We start from the raw sequence: 19434 nt of genomic DNA, 5'->3' as shown, positions 1-19434 counted from the left end.
AAAGCAAGGCACAGAATGTAGCTCAGATTGCTTGTCTAACTTGCACAAGGCCCTGGGTACCATCCTTAGCACTGAACATGCAATAAAGAAAGGACAGGAGGCGGGCAGAGGAAAACGACCTTTGTCCCTCGGAATGGTACAAACCTGTCCTGTGAGCAGAGTACCAGCAGGGTTAAATTCTGTCCCCGTTCAGAACCCTGAGTCACCCAGAGGAAGCTGGTATCAGAATAACTACCAAGTCTGAATTTTCTGCCAGGAAAGGAAAGGAGGAGCAGAGCTCAGAGACTGACCCGGACTGAGGGCTGTTGACCTGACCGCAGTCAAGCAACGTGACTGCCCTTTGCATCGGAAGTGATAGAAGGTGTCTAAGGATGCTGAGGTCAGTGCAGAAGGTGACCATGGGACCAGGGACCAAGGAGCGTTGACCATCACTCCAGCCCCCCTTCCCTAAGGTTTTATGTGATTAAGGAAAGGGTGTCATCATCCCAAACAGACACAGGAAGGGCTCAGAATGGCTGTAGGGGAGCAGGGTTTCTGCCCCACCTCAGTGGTAATGGTTTTTCCTGGGCTGGAACCAGCTTTGTCTATGTCTGTGCTGCACTGACCAGAAAGGTAAGTGGATAAAAATCCAAGTGGTTAGGACTTTGCTTTGTTAAGTATGAAACAGCCTTATGATAGAAGACTGGCCTGTACCTTTAGGCCTGGTCCCATAGCCAAGCCAGGCCACACCTCCAGGCAGCCCTCTTTGGGACAGAGAGTTAGGAAGCAGTCCATGCTGTGACTTCATGGCTCTCCTCCATGCCCCCTGTCACGTGAGCTATTCTCAACTAAATGATATGAAACATCCCGGCACCCCTAAAAGGTTTTTAAAAATCAGACCTTTCGGGCCGGGCGGTGGTGGCGCACGCCTTTAATCCCAGCACTTGGGAGGCAGAGGCAGGCGGATCTCTGTGAGTTCGAGACCAGCCTGGTCTACAAGAGCTAGTTCCAGGACAGGCTCCAAAACCACAGAGAAACCCTGTCTCAAAAAACCAAAAAAAAAAAAAAAAAAAAAAAAAAAAAAAAAAATCAGACCTTTCTTTTGTTCTGGGGATCAGTCTGAGACCTTTCAGGGGTTTGGTCTGAAGACGAGTGCTCCCTCTGAAGAGCCTCCTCTGCCCCCAGTCTCTCTAATGGTGTCTCTCTTTCATCCTCAGTCTTTGTTTTTTCCTTTCTGAGACAGGGTTTCTCTGTGTAGCTCTGACTACCCTGGAACTCACTCTGTAGACCAGGCTGGCCTTGAACTCACAGAGCTTGACCTGCCTCTGCCTCTTGAGTACTGGGATTAAAGTCATGCACCACCACTGCCCAGCTTATTCTCACCCTTGGTGTTAGGAAGCCTGCCCTTCCTTAAGGTCGCAGCATGCTTAGATTTCCAGATATCGTGTTGTTCCTGTCTAGCGCTCTGCATCCCGTCTCCCAGCATCACAGCCTTGGGTCCTTTCATTGATGAAGTTCTTCTGAGGGGAGCTGTGTGTCAGCTTTGCCTTGAGACCAAGCTCTTGCTGCCGTTTCCCCCCCTTTTTTTAGCACACACCCTCTTCAAATGACCCCCAGGTACGTGTGTGACTCTTAACAACTGTAATTTTCACAACCCCCGTCACTCTACAGAGAAAACAAGCATGCTTTGGGTAAACTGACAAGAGTCAGATACAGCGGTTTGTGCCTATGATCCCAGCATCGGGGAGGCCAAGGCAAAGGGACAGATGTAGACTGAGAGATAGCCTGGGCTAAAATGCTGATTTCCAGACTGACTTCTAGTAGGGCATGAGCCTGCCTCAAGAAAAAAAGCATCAGCATCAGCTAAGCACTCTCCAGGGTCATTTCCCACCCTTTTTTGCAGCCGCAGAAACTTTACACGTAGACAGCAAACACTTGGTGGCAGCGTCCTTGTGGGAGTGGGTACAAGGCAGCCCTCTAGTGCCAGTGATCTTTGACCCCGTAACCTCTGAGCCTCTGGGAGTCCAGCCTGCAATTATGGTAGATCTAGGGTTCAAGTCCACCGAGAACTTAGTCCAAGAAGGTGAGGAATGAAGTTGCTGAGAGAGGATCTTTAAGAGCTGATATCTGGCCCAGGCAGGCTAACACCCTTCTGTGCTCATCCGGGAAGCTCCACAGCCACTCACTCATTTACCAAATATTCAGTAAGCCGGAAGCAATAAGGAACAGCTGTTAGTTTAGAGCGAGAAGGAGGGAGACTCACAGGGCCACATATAAAATTGTAACTGGTTGATGCTGCTCTCAGGATCTTGAACTTTTCCTCTAGGTCACGGGGAAGAGACACAAAAGATCTTAGAGCACAGCAGTGAAAAGGTCATAAAATGATTGTTAGGGCCGGGCGGTGGTGGCGCACGCCTTTAATCCCAGCACTTGGGAGGCAGAGGCAGGCGGATCTCTGTGAGTTCGAGACCAGCCTGGTCTACAAGAGCTAGGTCCAGGACAGGCTCCAAAACCACAGAGAACCCTGTCTCGAAAAAAAAAAAAACAAAAAAAAAAAAAAACAAAAAAACAAAAAAATGATTGTTAGGGAGATTGCAGAAATGGCCCCACAATTGAGAGCATTGGCTGTTCTTCCAGTTTTAGTGTTTGGGGACTTTTCTCCGACTCTAGATTGGGGGACAAACGGTCTCTTCCTCTGGCTTTGCTCCCATTTTCAGCTTGTGTTTCTTTTCCTGGGTTGGGGCTTGGAGTGTAGCCATTTGGTGTCTGTGTGAGGGCTACGGATCAGGGATTTTCTGGGGCCTGGGTCTCTTAGGAGTACCTTTGTGTGAGTTCTATTTTTCTTTTTAGACAGATTCAATCTAGCGTGGCCCAGAGTGGCCTTGAGTCCTTGGATTAAAGGTGTGTGCCACCACTCCCTGGCCTCTAGTGGCTTAGCTCTGCACTCTGATCTTCAGACAAGCTTTATTTATTAAAACACAAACTATCACTTTAGGGGGATTGATCCCAGGACCTCATATGATTCTGAAGGCACCTGAACTCATGCATATACCCACAAAGGGTGATGTGGGATTCCCCTATGTCTGCTATGAATATGTTTTATTAGCATTGGTTAATAAAGAAGCTGCTGGGGGGGGGGGAGGCTGGAGAGATGGCTCAGCGGTTAAGAGCATTGCCTGCTCTTCCAAAGGTTCTGAGTTTAATTACCATAACCGCATGGTGGCTCACAACCATCTGTAATGAGATCTGGTGCCCTCTTCTGGCCTGCAGGCATACATGCAGACAGAATACTGAGAATATTGTATACATAATAAATAAATAAATCTTAAAAAAAGAAAGAAAGAAGCTGCTTGAGCCTATAACAATGCAGAAGAGAGCAAGGCGGGAATTCCAATCAGAGGTAGAGGGAAAAATCGGCAGAGTCAGACACCATGTAGCCACAGAAGGAGAAAGATGCTAGCTGCCAGCCAGAACCTTACCAGTAAACCATGAACCTCATGGACAAATACAAAATAATAGAAATAGGTTAATTTAAAATGTAAGAGTTAGCTAGGAATACGCTAGAGTCATTGGCCAAGCAGTGTTCCAATTAATATAATTTCTGTGTAATTATTTTGTGTCTGGGCAACCGGGAATAAACAAGCAGCCTCCTCCTGCAAGTTTCTCTTGTAGGTTTTAGACCAAGGTGTACGAATCATAAGATGAATAGTTAAGTCATGGGGAACAATGATTGCTGATTAGATTGGGAAGGAGACAGAGCTGGGGAGAAAAGGCAGGGCATCTTTGGATCTTCTCAAATGTGGCCACTGGAGGGCTGGAGAGAACTGCTTGCTCTTCCAAAGGTCCTGAGTTCAATTCTCAGCAACCACATGGTGGCTCACAACCATCTGTAATGAGATCTGGCGCCCTTTTCTGGCCTGCAGGCATACATGCAAGCAGAACACTGTATACACAATAAATAAATACATCTTTTTAAAAAATATGTGGCCACTGTTAGTATCCTGGCACCCCTTGGGGACTTGGACACACTCACCCTCTGAGTATGGCAAGCAGATCCTAATTTGTACAAAGGTGCAAAGGTCACTTTAAGAGACAAGCTCTGTCCAATACAGATCTCTCTCTTCCCTCCAAAGCAAGCAGGTCTCAGCTTCTCTCACCCTCTCCCCTCCTCTTGCTCTTTTCTCTCTCTCTCTCTCCTCCCTGTCTGTCCCTGTCCCTCCCATTTTCTCTTCCCTTCCCATTCCCTTTATTTCAAATAAACATCACACCCAAGCTCTCTCTGCGTGGCGTATTCTGCCACCAACCATGGTTCTCACCTGATCCATCAAGGTCCCAACTCAGGCCATATCTAAACAGCCACAAGATTTCTTTCATTTTTTTTTCTCTCTCTCTTTTCTTTCTTTCTTTCTTTCTTTCTTTCTTTCTTTCTTTCTTTCTTTCTTTCTTTCTTTCTTTTTCTTTCTTTCCTTTTTTCCAAGATAGGGTTTCTCTGTATAACCCTGACTGTCCTGGAACTCACTCAGAGATCCGCCTGCCTCTGCCTCCCAAGTGCTGGGATCATAGGTGTGCACCACTGCCACCCAGCCTTTAAAACACACTTCTGTATGATGTGTGTGCATGTGCGCACGCAGAGGATAACTTTTGGAAGCTGTGAGGGACCAGACAGACTCCATTTTAACATTAGAAGCTATCTTATTACAAAGTCAAAATAAATGCATTCCTGATTTTCGTAAAACTTAAATTTTACCAGGTCTTGACCGATTTTCTGGAATTTGATGTGTTCCATACCCTATATCCTGATAAGTTGTTCTGCCAAATAATTTTGGAATGTTCAGCCAAGTTCCCACATAACCAAAATTCCTCTGAAAGCTCCCTACTCTTGCAGTTTTGGGGGCTATATAAACCTCACCTTCTCCTTCGTTCGATGCTATTTTCTCAAACCCCTTTTTAGGGAGATATCCCTGTATAACAGAAAATAATACTTGTTTAATCTTGCTGGCCTCCATGAGGTTTCTTACAGGTTCAATGGAGATGATCATGTGGTTCTACAATAAAGGTTTCATTTTATTTATTGATTGTTTTTTCGAGACAGGGTTTCTCTGTAGGACAGTCCTGTCCTGGAACTCATTCTGTAGACCAGACTGGCCCCGAATTCACTGAGATCCACCTGCCTCTGCCTCCTGAGTGCTGGGATTAAAGGTGTGTGCCCCACCTTACTTAAAATCCCAGCTTACTTAAAATTTTTGACCCAGGGTTTCACTGTGTAGCCCTGCCTATCGTGGAGTTCACTACTCAGAACAGGCTGAACTTGAACCCATAGCGATCCTCTCGCTCCAACTTCCTGAGAGCTGAGGTTAAATCGCCGCACGTGGCGAATTTCATATCTTATAGAAAATAAGCAAGTCCAGGAGGTCCTGTGAGGCTGGTACTACGAGTCTCGGAGGTGTGCAAATGGCGTGTCACAACGGAGCGCCGAGGTCAAAAGCATGGCTTTCTCCGCGGCATCTAAAACTCAGCTTCGCCTGGAAACTGGCAGTTTGGCGGGAATACAAGGTTAAAGAACATAGGAAGTGACGTAAGCCGTCGCGTACTTGACAAGATAGTGTTTATACGCCCCGGAATTAGTGTTTGATTGGTTGGCATCTTGAAATACTGGCCTATCAGTGTTGCCCTCAGTAAAGATGGCCGCTTAGGCTTCCATCCCTTTTCGGGGCAGTGCGTTTTTCCTGAAGCATGACCCTGATACCGGAAAATACGGAAGAGTCGTGAGTCCTGATTGGCTGAAACGAGACTGTGTCTTGAGCGCTGATTGGCTCGCTCTTCGCGGGAAGGAGTTTGTGGCGCCAGTGTAGAGTAGATACAACGCCGCCACGCCGGAGCGGCGGACAGTCCGGTGGTCGCCGAGCCCCCTGACCAGCGTGTCTTGGTTCTCCTTCTCGGGAAAACCGCGACCAGGATGTGGAATAGTAATGGCGGCCGTGCGGGGAGCTGCGCGTGGTGGGGGGCCAGGACCGCGGCAAGAGACCCGGGGGTGGGGCTCGGGGGTCGGGGAAGGCGGTCGTTGTGGCCGCGGTGGGGGACGCGGCGGGAGGGAGGCGGCGGCTCGGCGCGCCGACGCTAATGACTGTCGTTCGCTAGCAGGCGGCTTCGACAGCTTCGGCGGCTCCAGCTATGGCGGAGCGGGCGGCTACACGCAGTCCCCCGGCGGCTTCGGCTCGCCCACGGCGTCGCAGGCCGAGAAGAAGTCGGTAGGTGGAGAGGCCGCCCCGTGGTCCTTCACTTCCTCCCGGTCTCGGGGACGGACGGTCTTCTGTCGGGGCGGATTGGCGCGCTCACACTTGTCTGCCCGGCCCTGCCACTCGGAAGGACGCTTTAGCAGCTAAATGACCCTGTCGTCCACCCAGGGGTCACGGTTGGGGCCACCAAATCCCCGTTTGGCAAGAGTCCCCTATGTTCTCGACAGCTTTTGGGTTCTTCCCTGTTGCTCGCTAACAGGAAGAACAAGAGGTCTTTAATCTGCTGTGCTTTCTTGCCTTGTACGTATTCCTTGTATGAGACCGAGAGTTTGGGGAGTTGATTGTTTTGAGGTAGGCTCACAGTGATGCTTTGACTGTCCTGGAACTCACAGATCCCCCTGCCTCTGACTCTGGTGCTGGGATCAAAGGCGGGTGCCACCAGGCTCGTTCTAACTATTTGCCCTTTAACTGAAGTTTTTTTTTTTTTTTTTTTTTTTTTTTTTAATTTTAGTTTTGAGGTGGGGGTGTAACTTCTGCCCGGGCTGGCTTTGAACCTATAGGGCTGGGGTGATCTTCCTGCCCTTCTGCCTCAGCTTCCCAGATGCCTGGAAAACATCCAGTCTTTATGTTTCTGTTGCTTGAAATTGCCAGCAAACTTTTGTTTGTTTGTTTGGGATCCCAAAAGGGCATTCATTTCATTCTGTAATGTGTCAGGATGAGGTTTGTTATTACATTAGTGCTTCTGCTAAGTTAGAAGTGATGTCGGGTTGAAAACATGTCATTTGTGATTGCTATTTTTTTTTTTTTTTTTTTTTTTGAGACAAGTTTTCACTAACTAGCGGTGGGTGGCCTGGAACGTCCTGTATGGACCATGAATTTGTGGCGATCCTATGACCTCTGTCTCCTGAGTGCTGGGATTACAGGTGTATGCCATTACGCTCAATCACTATTTTTTAAATTTGCTTATATATTTTTTCTGCAGTTCAAACTGGCTTTGTACTCTCTAGGTAGCTGATGGCCTGCCTGCTCTTCCCAGGTGTTGAGAATCCACACTGTAGTTCTGTGGATTCTCGGGGCTTCGTGCATGCTAGAGCACGCTACTTCCTGAGCCGCATCTCCAGGTCCTCTCCCTTCCATGTCTCTGTCTTCCTTCTGGCCGTATTAGAAAAATGCTACACCACTGGGGTCAATCTTACATTTTTATTTACTTGCTTGCGTTTTTACTTATCTATTATTTTGGAGGGACTGGAAAGATAGTTCAGTGATTAAAGGCACTGGCTGCTCTTCCAGGGAACCTGGGTTTGATTTTGACATTGTTTTAGCCTCCTCAAGACGTTAGACTTGCACATGTGGGCAAACACCATACATTGTATTCGCCGTCCAAGTGATTGGAAGTGTAGGCATGTGATACCACTCAGGTCACTTCACACCAGTGATGGGCAGAACGACAGTTACATCATTGCGTGTACACCTTTCTTTAATCTCAGAACTTGGGAGGCAGAGGCAGGTGGAGCTCTTGAGTTTGAGGCCAGCCTGGTCTATACAGAAACCCTATCTCAAAAAATGTTACATTGCTGGTAGCCTGCTCCGAGAGGTGATTTGAGTGCCTTCATTAAATGCTCTTTTGCCCCTTCTCCCTTACTCTGCTGCTCTTTCCTTTAAAGATGGACAGCATGGATAATCTCACCCTGTTTCTACAGAGACTGACATCTGTTTTATCAGGAAACCTAGGGCATCACCTAAGTTCTATTTCTGTTTGTCATTTCTCGGGCCTTTTCACAAAACTCTGTCACCTCGGTGATACCCTGAATAGCTTGCTATATCTGGGATGTGCTTCTTCTGCCCCCACCCCCAGCCCCCAAGGTTTCTGTAGCCTGGAACTCACTCTGTAGACCAGACTGGCCTTGAACTCTTCAAAGTTTGTTCTGAAGGTAGGCTATCCTATGTTGTCCTGCCTCTAATCTGACCTTTTCTTTGTGAGCCCATAGTATACAAACATCTCTACACCTGGAGTTCTGGCGTCAGATCAGAATGGATTTGATTTAAAAGTGGCACTACTTTGAATCTTAGCACTTCAGAGGCAGGGGAATTAAATGCAGTATTTGTTAATATTTTGATCTTGATCCCTGAGGTAAGGAGACTTTAAGTTTTGGAAGTTCAGTGTTGTATACTCAAAGTGCTTGGCACTTAGCAAATATTAACTGAACGTTGTTATCACCAAGGCTGACTTTACGTATTTTTCTCCTTTTCAGAGAGCCCGGGTCCAGCACATAGTGCCCTGTACCATATCTCAGCTGCTATCTGCTACCCTGACTGATGAAGTGTTCAAGATTGGGAATGTGGAGATTTCACAGGTATTTTACATTGTGTGGAAGAAACACTTAGTGTTGAGAAGGTAAGGGGTTGGAAAGATGTCCAAGCATGAGGACCAGAGATCACATCCCAGTATCTGTGTAGAAAGCCATGCTGTTACTTTTGTGCCTCTCGCTATAGAACTGTGGGGTCAGAAAAGAGGCTCCCTGGGACATGCTGGCTCCAGGTACTGGCTCCAGGTTCAGTAAGAGGCCTGTCTCTGGGGAAGAGAGCCAGCAGTGCTAGACCTAAGCACTCATCCTTGGCAGTCACTGCACAGCTGTCTGCTCACTTGTACGTGCACCACACTCCCGTGCATTCACACAAGGAAAAAGAAGAGTTGGGCGGTGGTGCACACCTTTAGTCGCAGAACTCAGGATGCAGAGGCAGGGGGATCTCTGAGTTGGAGGCCAGCCTGATCTACAAAGCGAGTTCCAGGATAGCAAGAGCTGTTACACAGAGAAACTTGTCTCAAAAAACCAACAACAGCAACAGAAAGAAAAAGAAATAACACTTGCTAAATTTAAAAGTATATAGCCAGTGAGTGATTAAAAGTGCTTGCGTTCTTTGCAGTCTGATGACCTCAGTCAGTCTTCAGATCCTGCATTGGAAAAACATCCTCTGACATCTGTATCGTGTCACACGTAACCCAATAGTAAAAACTATATTTTTTCTAAAAGGTATTTTTTGCTTTTTTGAGACAGGGTTTCATCTGTGTAACAGCCCTGGCTGTCCTGGAACTCAACTTTGTAGACCAGGCTGGCCTCCAGCTTCCCTAGTGCCGGGATTAAAGACATGAATTACCACACTTAATGCAGCCTCTCCCCCCAATTTATTTTTTTAAGGATGTGTTTGTTTATTTTCTTTGCATGTATATCAGAAGAGGGTGCTATAACTTATTACAGATGGTTGTGAACTCGGGACCTCTGGAAGAGCAACAGCTCTTAACCCCTGAGCTATCTTTGCATGGTCCTCAGCCAGCTTTTCTTATATTATCCCGTCTATCTTTTGCCTTTGGGTTTTTACCTTTTATTATTTTTGTGTGTCTTTTCTTTCCTTATTCTATGTCTGGCTGTGTAGCTGGGTGGCTGGCCTTCTTTCCTACCCCTTGACCTTTTCTTCCCAGATTTCTCCAATCTGTCCTCTGCCGGCCCTGCCTAGCCTTTCTCCCGCCTTGACTGTTCAGCTCTATTAGGCCGATCAGGTGTAACACAATTCACAAGAGCTAAACAAATGCAACGTGAGGTAATGCACTACATCTTTGTATAATTAAATAAATGTTCTACATGATATGCAAATGTAACACGTCTTAATATTCTATAACAAGCCTTGATCACTCTTAGGTAAATAAATAAGAATAAGTAAACTTTTGTACTGGGCACGGCGCCTCACACCTGTAAGCTCAGCACTCAAGAGCAGGCAGGACATTTGCCACAAATGTGAGGCCAGCCAGGTCCTTCAAACAAGTTCAGGGCTACATAGTGAGACTATCTCCATTTTTTTTTTCCTAATTGTATTTATATGTACATCTTGCTTTGGCTTCCAGAACAATCAAACCTGCTTGTTTTCTTTTTCTAATGTAGGTCACGATTGTGGGAATAATCAGAAACGCAGAGAAAGCTCCCACCAATATTGTTTACAAAGTAGATGACATGACTGCCGCGCCCATGGATGTTCGCCAGTGGGTGGACACAGATGTGAGTCTTATCTCGCACTAAGTGGGGCTCCTGAGACTTTGGATCTTCAGCTCTTTCAGTTTAACCTTTTGAAGGATTTTCTTAGTGTGAAAATACATTAGCAAGACACTGACGGTAAAAAAAAAAAATCCCCAAAATGAGAACTTAATAGATTTGACCATAAAAATTTAAAACCACCTAAAATACTGTGAAAGATTTAAAGGCAAGTGACAGAAGACAGTTGAAAGTAAATTCTCTGAGAAAAAAAAAATTCTCTTGGTTATCACTGTCCCCGACATCTAGAACAGTGCCTGTCACAGTGGGCCCTCAATAAATACTGTTTAAATGAATGGGAAGCATGCTGGGACTATTGAAACAGTTTAGTAAAAAGCTCTGCAAACTAAAACAAGTAGGTACACCTTGGAAAAATGAGCAAAGAAAGATACACAGGCCATTTATAATAAAAGACCAGATAGAAATGCAGTAATGATACAGGTCAGACTTAGTTATATTGGAAATGAGTGACAGTTTCTAATTTGGGTGAGAGTAGCCCTGGCCTAGTGTTTGTGACATGTAGAAAATAATCATTTCTTGACTGGCCATTTTTTCTAGCAAGGAAATGGCTACGGTATAATTGTGATAATATGAGTATGAACTGGTGTACTTTACCAAAGCTCACCCTGTACTGAAATCTTCAGTTAAGGGGGGTGGGTGTGGAGAGATGGCGCAGAGGTTAAGAGCACTGGGGATGCTTTTCCAGAGGGCCTGAGTTCAATTCCCAGCAACCACGTGGTGGCTCGCAATTATCTGTAATGAGATATGGTGCCCTCTTCTGGCATGCAGGTAGAGCACTATATACATGATAAATAAATTAAAAGAAAAAAAACTTGGCTGGGAATGGTGATACAAGCCTCTACTTCCAGCACTTGGGAGGCAGGGGGCGTGGACTCTGAGTTCAAGGCCAGGCTGATCCTACAGAGCTAGTTTAGGACAGCTGTGGCTACACAAAGAAACCTCTTTGTCTCGAAAAACCAAAAAAGGTGGGGGAAGGGTTGACCTCCAAATCCACTTCCAGGGATTTACATTAAGGGAACAGAGATGTGTACTAAGATCTAGTTGAAGTGTATTGACCAGGTAATTGTAATGACTCAGCAGTTGAGAACATTGGTTGCTCTTCCAAAGGACCTGAGTTCAATTCCCAGAATCCACACGGCAGCTCACAGCTATCTGTAACTCCAGTTCTAGTAGATTTGACACTCTTCTCTGGCCTCCATTGCCATCAAAAACAGACGTACTCGTATACCCATAACCCAGAAAATTAAGGGGGGAAAAGTATTGACCAAGGACCGGTAAGATGGCTCAGCAAGCCACATGATAGAAAAGGAAACCTACTTCCACATGTCTTCTGACCTAAGGCACATATGCATGCATATACATACACACAAATGATTAAAACCTGTTGACCAGCCTTTTGCTTTGGCTCATACCTCTTATACTCCAATAAGTAAGCTAAATTCCAATAACTAAGCTGTAAGTTCTAGGCCATTCTGTGTTACGTAGTTCCAGGACACCTGCACTACATTTAAAGGACCCAGTCACACTCACCTTGATTAAACAGTAACAAAAGGACTGGAAGTTCTGTCTTCCGTACCAAACAAGCTGGGCATGGCGGCATAGGCCTGTGTTCTAGAACTTGGAAGATAGAGACAAGATCAGAAGTTGAAAGTCATCCTTGGTTATGTATTAAGTTTGAAGACAAACCTGTGTTACGTGAGGCCCTATTAAAAAATTAAAAGTAGCCATGCGACAGTGGTGCACATCTTTTTCCTAGCACTTGGGAGGCATAGACAGGCTGATATCTGAGTTTGAGGCCAGTCTGGTCTACAGAGCAAGTTCCAGGACAGACTCCAAAGCTATAGAGAAGCTCTGTTGCAAAACAAAATAAAAAATTAAAAGTAATTTTAAAACAATAATCATATGTTTATATTTTTATCTGCTAGGATGCCAGTGGTGAGAACACAGTGGTTCCTCCAGAAACGTACGTGAAAGTGGCTGGCCACCTCAGGTCTTTCCAGGTAAAGTCAAATGGTAGCTTTGGAGGTTGGGGTATGACTTAGATGAAGACCTGAGTTTGCATCCTTATAACCAAAGTAAAGCCAGAGTCACAAGACTTGGTAATGCACACCTGTAACCTGGAGGGGGGCCCGGAGACAGTTTGTGGAAAGCTCACAGACAGGCTGGCTTGACAGAATAGAGCCTGTCTTAAGGTAGAAGGCTAGACCAACACTCAAGATTGTCTTCTAATTTCCACATGTGAGCTGTGGCATGTAAATGTCTGTAGATACACGAATATACCCATCTTTAGATTTTAAAAAAATGGGGTTTAAGATGTTTTCACGAAGCAGGGCACTGTGGCACAGACCCTTAAACCCCAGCACTTGGAAAGTAGACGCAAGCAGATTCAAGGCCATCTTGGTCCTAGATAGTGAGTTCCAGTGTTAATAGTAAGACCTGGCCTCAAAAAAAAAAAAAAAGACTTTACTGCCAGGTGGTGGTAACAATCTTTAATCCCAGCACTCAGGAGGCAGAGGCAGTCAGGTCTCTGAGTTCAAGGCCAGCATGTTCCTCAGAGTGAGTTCCAGGACAGCTAGGACTGTTAAACACAGAGAAACCCTGTCTCAAAAAAGCGGGGGGGGGGGGGGAGACTTTTTATTTATTTTTTCTTTTTGGTTTTTCGAGACAGGGTTTCTCTGTGGCTTTGGAGCCTGTCCTGGAACTAGCTCTTGTAGACCAGGCTGGTCTCGAACTCACAGAGATTCACCTGCCTCTGCCTCCCAAGTACTGGGATTTAAGTGTATAACAGACGTTTTCCCAAAACTTTCAGTTTTTCAAATATAATCAAGGAAAAAGCCAGTGGCTTGCCCAGAAAGTTAGTTGACTATTTTTGTCTTTTGCTTGCATTTTCCTCTTTAATAGAACAAAAAGAGCCTGGTGGCCTTTAAGATCATTCCCCTGGAAGACATGAATGAGTTCACTGCACATATTCTGGAGGTGGTCAATGCACATATGATACTCAGCAAATCTAACAACCAGGTAAGAGCTGCAATCAACTTTTTCCCTTTTTTGGGAAAGCAAACTTTTAAGATTTATATTTATTTATATGTGCTTATGTAAACGTATGTGGTGTGTGAGGGTACCTTCAGAGGCCAGAAGAGAATGTGGGATCCCCTAGAAGTAGGGTTGTAAGCAAATGTGTGCCACCTGACAATCGGGTCCTCTGGAAGAGCCTTTTCTCCAGTCCCATGGATGGCTATTCTGTTCTGGCTTTTATTTTGTTGACATTTAGAATATTGAAACACCACAACCATCACCACCACCATAACCTCCCCCCCCAAAAAAAAAAAAAAAAAAAAAAAACATTTCTTAGGTCCTCAGGACATTTTCTTCCTGAGCTTTGCCAATTTTTTTTTTTTTTTTTGGTTTTTCGAGACAGGGTTTCTCTGTGGCTTTGGAGCCTGTCCTGGAACTAGCTCTTGTAGACCAGGCTGGTCTCGAACTCACAGAGATTCACTTGCCTCTGCCTCCCAAGTGCGCCACCACCGCCCGGCCCCAATTTTATTTTTTTTAAGTCTAAATGAAACACTAATGAGTGTTCTTCAGAGTTTCGTGTTCTTTCTCATCCAGTACCAAGAAGGCTGATTGAAAATTCCCAAGCCAGGCAACATTTTGCTTCTAGGCTGTAAATTATAAAAGCACCTCAACAGTGGACATTTAATGATCGTTTGTTGACAGGGGAATCTGCTAATGCTTTAAACCTTACAGGATAGATTTGCCCCTGTCATTCAGGACAGTAGATGAACACTTACAGAGTGTACCGTTCATCAGGCACTGCGGAGATGAAGGCACGTGTATTAGGAAAAGCAGTTGCTATTACAGTTGGGGATGGGTCAAAAGCTGAAGCCAAGTGATTGGCTAGTTGTCTCTTGGTTATGGTGCTTAAGGACATGAATTTGACCCCAAGAACTGTAGGGGAAGAGCAGAACATGGACTAATGAAGTGGCTTGGTGGGTAAAGGCAAATGGCCAACCTGTTTGATCCCTGCACCCACATGATTAAAGGAGAGAACTGTTCTCTGCGTTCCACATACGTGTCGTGGCATGCATTCGTATATATACCACATACACACATAGTTTTTTGTTTTTTTTTTTAAGTTTGTCTGTTTAGCAGGACATGGTGGCATGTGCTTGTAATCCCAATGCTGAGAGGCAAAAACAGGAGGGTGTCTGGGAGCTTAATGGCCAACCAGCCTAGCCTACTTGTCAAGTTCTAGCCAGTGAGAGACCCTACTCAAAAGTGAGGAATGGCGGTCAAGGTGTCCTCTGGCCTCTAGATACACACGCTAAAAGCCAAGAAGGAAGCAAATGACTAACGTGGCTTGGTCAGTGCAGTGTAGCACAGCATGGTGACAGACACGGGCCTGTCATCCTAGCATGTGAGAAGTTGATCCAGGTGGATCTCAAATGAGTGAGAGGTGAGTATGTGCTGTGTAGACTGGGGGAGAAACAGCTGGAAAAGTACAGCTTTTGACTGCTTACTAGCTGTTAAGTCCCGCGTTCTTGGTCTGAGTGTATTGTATCATTTTTATAGGCAGAAAGAGCCACTTCAAGTTTCCAAGTAAGAAGGACATGATTAGAGGGGCTTGTGGGTTGTGGTAATGGAAGGATTGATTAGAGTTGTGAGGAGTGAGGGGGGGTCTATCTGATGGTAGAAATTAATAATTATGCAAAGAGAAAGACTGGAGACTCAAAGATGGATTAGTTCTGCTAATGGGGCTGCTACTTGAGGTGAATTATAATGACAAGCGGCCTTAGAGAGGAAGGAAAGAATTTAATCCATAAATCTCTGATAACCTAGGTGGCTACCTGTAGTGAAGATTTGTGGCCCAGAAAAGGATCTGGGGTGGAATCCTGAGGGGATTTTGTTAGCCTGTGGAGATAAGACAAGTGAATGGTACTGGGAAGGTACAGTCTGAGTGCGAAGCCTGGTAGAGATACATTTGAAGGGAGTGGTCAGCACTGCTGCTGCTGAGAGGTCAGGTGCTGTGAAGACTGAAGGACTTGAGCCGACGTCATTGCTGGCTTTGGTAGGATTCCATTCAGAGGAGTATTTGAGTTAATCCCAGTAGTGGTAGGCAGAGGAAGGAGTTACTAAAAAGAGGATGGAGCAACTGCCCTTTTTCTTCATGGTGTTGCGAATTGAAACCACAGCCTTCTCCACATTAGGCAAGGCCTCTGGCAGGGATCTGCACCTGCAGGCAAGCCTGTGTTCTTTTGTCTTCCCATGGTGTTTCATAATAAATGCTTGCTTGAGTGGTTCCCAGTGAAATCATTATAGCTTGAGCATGAACTCACAAAGCCAGAAGTATCCTTTTCAGGGGAGAGGGGACATGTGCTTCAAGACTTTCATCTCTGCGTTTTCCTTGTTACAGCCCATATAAACAGTTGCTAGGAAAACTGATTAAATTGTTTCTTGCTGTTTATTAGCAAGTTATTTGAAGTAGATTTTACTTGGTGCCTTTTCTAATGTTCTAAACTTGTTCTTAATTCAGCTCTCAGCTGGGAGACCATCTATCAGCAACTCAGGAATGGGTGAGCCAGGAAACTTCAGTGGGAATAACTTCATGCCAGCAAATGGCCTCACTGTGGTCCAAAACCAGGTAAGATGCCTGTTTCTCATGTAAAACACAGACCTATATTTTGTTACTTCCTAAATGATATAAGTTATCTTGGTGCCTATTTCATACCAACCCCTCTTAATGCATGTGCGTGAGTGTGCGTGAGTGCACATGGCCTGATACTGGTGGAGGCTTCAAACCCAGGTTCGCTGCAAGTGATCCTCCTGAGCCATCCCTCTAGCCCCTCCTTTTGCTTCTCTAGGGACTCGGGTTAACTTAAATAAACTGATCCAGAGCAGTTGCTAAAGTCTTTATTTGAACTGTTAGGTACTGAATTTGATCAAGGCTTGCCCAAGACCAGAAGGATTGAATTTTCAGGATCTCAGAAATCAGCTCCAGCACATGCCTGTAGCCTCAATCAAGTAAGTATTGTTGTCTATGACCTAGAGGTCCAGAGTTGTAACTGTCTCTGTTCACAGTTCCCTGATAATGAGAAGTCGGTGTAAAAGATGATCGGTGGTGCTCACCTGTGATCTCTGCACTTGGAGGGTACAAGCGGGAGGATCAGGAGTTCAGAGCCAACCTGGACTCTGTGAGACACACAGCAAAAGAAAAAAGGGAAGTTGACCAGCTGTGCAGAGATTTCAGAAGGACTCGCAGGTGGCACTGTTGCGCCGCCTGCTGATTTGTTCTGATTGGAAGGCATTGGGCAGTCCTTACACCTTTGACCTGATTTCTGTTTAGGCACCAGACGCCTGATTCCATTGCAGTGAACTGAGATGGACTATCTAAGTAGATGGTACTCACGTGTCTTGAGTTCAAGGCCAGCCTGGTCTATATAGCAAGTTCCAGGACAACCATGATTGCTTAAAGAGACCCTGTCTCAAAACGAAACATAAGCCCATTTAATAATTGTAGGCTTTACTGGTACGCGCCTTTACTCTCAGCACTCAGGAGGCATGGGAAGTGGATCTCTGTGAGTTTGAGGCTAACCTGATCTACAGACCAAATTCCAGGACAGCCAGAAATGTTTATTACACAGAGAAACCCTGTCCTGGGGGTGTGGTGTGGTGGTAGGTCTAGATAGAAAAGAAATGCCCAGGTCAGTTTCCCATCCCTGTGCTGTAAAGTGATAGATAGTGCCCGTCTCAGAGCACTGGTGGTGCGGTCCAGGATCACTGTCTGTGATGCCCTGAGGATTTGGAGGACTCACACTCTGAGTACTCTTCCTTTTCTGCTTCTCTGCTGCTGCCCACAGGCAGAGCAAAAAGCATTTCAGTATGGGATTCTGGGGTCTGAATCCAGGGAAGGGAGCCTCAAGACCCTGTGTACAGTAGGGATTTTATGTGCAGACTGAATATGGCTTCGGGTTCTTGTGTGGGCTAAAAACTTGAGACCAGGATCTGAGGCAGCGCTGGTAGCCCTTGTCTGCATGGATAATCTCAGTCCTGGGGTTTAATTGACTTCTCTGTAAAAGACTTCCATGAACAAAATTAATAATTCTTAATTAAGATAAGAAATGCAAAAACAAGTGATGTTTTCTGAAGCATGAGTAATAAAAACTCAAGAGACAGCCAGGCGGTGGTGGCGCACGCCTTTAATCCCAGCACTTGGGAGGCAGAGGTAGGCGGATCTCTGTGAGTTCGAGACCAGCCTGGTCTACAAGAGCTAGTTCCAGGACAGGCTCCAAAGCCACAGAGAAACCCTGTCTCGAAAAAGCAAAAAAAAAAAAAAAAAACTCAAGAGACAGATATTGGGGTTCAACATGAAGACCAGAAAAGCAAAACAACCAGCCACTGTCTCTTACCTCAATGTCAGTCAGAAGATGGCGATCTTGCCTCCGGGAATCTCAAACTGAGGTTCTCTAGAGCTAGGAGTAAGAGCGTGTACCACTACTGCTGTTTTTTTACAGCAAGCTAGTGTGACTGCTGGGATTAAAGGTGTGTGTCATTGCCTGGCCAGCGTGACTGTTTTACTTTCCTGGTCCTCAGGCAAGCTTTATTTATTAAAATACAAATGAAATGCCTCTACAGTTTGCTTGTTGAGCTATATTCAAAAGGCGCTGGTTTTAATGTGGGGGCTCTCCTTTTTTTTTCCTTCTAGGCAAGCAGTGGATTTTCTATGCAATGAGGGGCACATTTATTCTACTGTGGATGATGATCACTTTAAATCTACAGACGCAGAGTAACTGGAGCTCATTGGGTACCTGAACTATTTCCAGCTGGACCTGTTTCTCTATCATCTGTTGTCTGCAGCTCTGCAGTTTTGGCCAGTGGCTTCTAGGACAGAAGTTTCACAGAGAAGGTCTCGTCTGATGTCCTCGTGAAACTTCCTGCTGTTCTGTTTTGTTGTTTGATGTTTAGAGGCTCAAAAGGAGATAGACAGTTGAGAAGGAAGTAAACCAGGGTGGGATTTCTTAACAGAAATTCCAGGTAAGCTAGTCAGGACTCCAGGCTGGATGGGCGGGATTGAAAGAGAAACACAACCCAGAGAGCAGGGCAGAACTACATCATGCTTGGGAGCTTCTGTTCTTGAAAGGCTTCCTGTTGAGGTGATGAATGATACTAGGGCCAGAGGCTATAAAAAGAACCCACTACCTTCTGCCTATTTTTGCTTCCCACTTTGGGTCTATCGTGTTACTTTCAAAATTGCACTTTCCTTCCCCTTGTCTTGCCCACAGCTGAAAGTAGGTTTAAGTGAGCATGAGGTTCTAGCGAGGCGGCCTCACCAGAGGGCAGAGAGGAAGAGATGTTACTGCATTGTTTGTAATATAAATGTCCATATGTTTAATAAAACAGTTTGATTGTAATAGCTTTTGAGATGTTGCTGTTTTTTCACATTGACTTACTGTGGAAGTCAGGACAACTTGCTGGAGTTTGTTTTCTCTTCCTACAGCGTACAGAGTCAGTCAGCTTCCGCTGTGTATCAGGGATCCAATGCAGATCGCCAGACTTATTTTCTCAGGGGTTTCTTGTAGATGGGCAAAGTATGTGGCCTTGCCATGAAGGATTGTGAATAGGCCTTGGGCTAGAGTTACAGCTGACAGTAGTGGAACACTTGCCTGCTATCCACAAGGCTGGCTCAGCCCATGGCAGCACTGAAGAATGGGACCCCTAAAGTTGGTGCTGACAGTGTGTGGTCGTGTACTGAGTTAGCTGCTGTAAAACTTCACGAAAGCTCTTCTTGTAGTAGAGACTGAGCTCACAGAGGTCAAAGGTAAATGATGTGGATGGAACTAACTGGGGATGGAGTTCATAATGTGGAGCACTGCTAAATGAGCTCTCAGCCTGGTTGCTGAGAGTAAACCTCTGGCTGTTTGCTAGATGGCGCTTCCCTCTGGAGAGCCACGCCTGTAGGTAAAGGCCAGCTAAGCCGAACAAGAAAAAACAAAACATGTTCCAGTGTGGGGTGTATGTTAGGATACTTTCACATAGTTCCAATTTCTTTGTTTACCAGGGTGGGTCTTTCCATAGAATTCAAATGACAACTTAGCAATTGAATGGCTTGTTTCAGGAGG

General features: G+C 45.6%; 1 protein-coding gene across 3 annotated transcripts; it reads left to right on the top strand.

The window, feature by feature from the left end:
• Window positions 1-5818: 5818 nt before the first annotated feature.
• Rpa2 (replication protein A2) lies at window positions 5819-18715 on the top strand. Of its 3 annotated transcripts, none has more exons than XM_057784409.1 (9): window positions 5819-5945; window positions 6121-6227; window positions 8468-8569; window positions 10151-10264; window positions 12244-12318; window positions 13220-13336; window positions 15852-15959; window positions 16245-16339; window positions 18021-18715. In XM_057784409.1, exons 1-9 carry the CDS (start codon window positions 5936-5938, stop codon window positions 18103-18105), a joined length of 813 nt encoding a protein of 270 aa, XP_057640392.1. In that variant the 5' UTR covers window positions 5819-5935; the 3' UTR covers window positions 18106-18715. The 3 variants fall into 3 exon arrangements, with proteins under 3 accessions (XP_057640392.1, XP_057640391.1, XP_057640393.1); XM_057784408.1 differs by having other exon boundaries at window positions 6118-6227; XM_057784410.1 differs by lacking the exons at window positions 5819-5945; window positions 6121-6227; window positions 8468-8569 and adding an exon at window positions 9745-9812.
• The last annotated feature ends 719 nt before the right edge of the window (window positions 18716-19434 follow it).

This window comes from Chionomys nivalis, chromosome 11 (assembly GCF_950005125.1).
Source record: "Chionomys nivalis chromosome 11, mChiNiv1.1, whole genome shotgun sequence".
In the NCBI taxonomy this organism is placed as follows: Eukaryota; Metazoa; Chordata; class Mammalia; order Rodentia; family Cricetidae; genus Chionomys; species Chionomys nivalis.
Note: the sequence above shows the minus strand (reverse complement) of the source record. Positions and strands in the feature narration are given on the sequence as shown.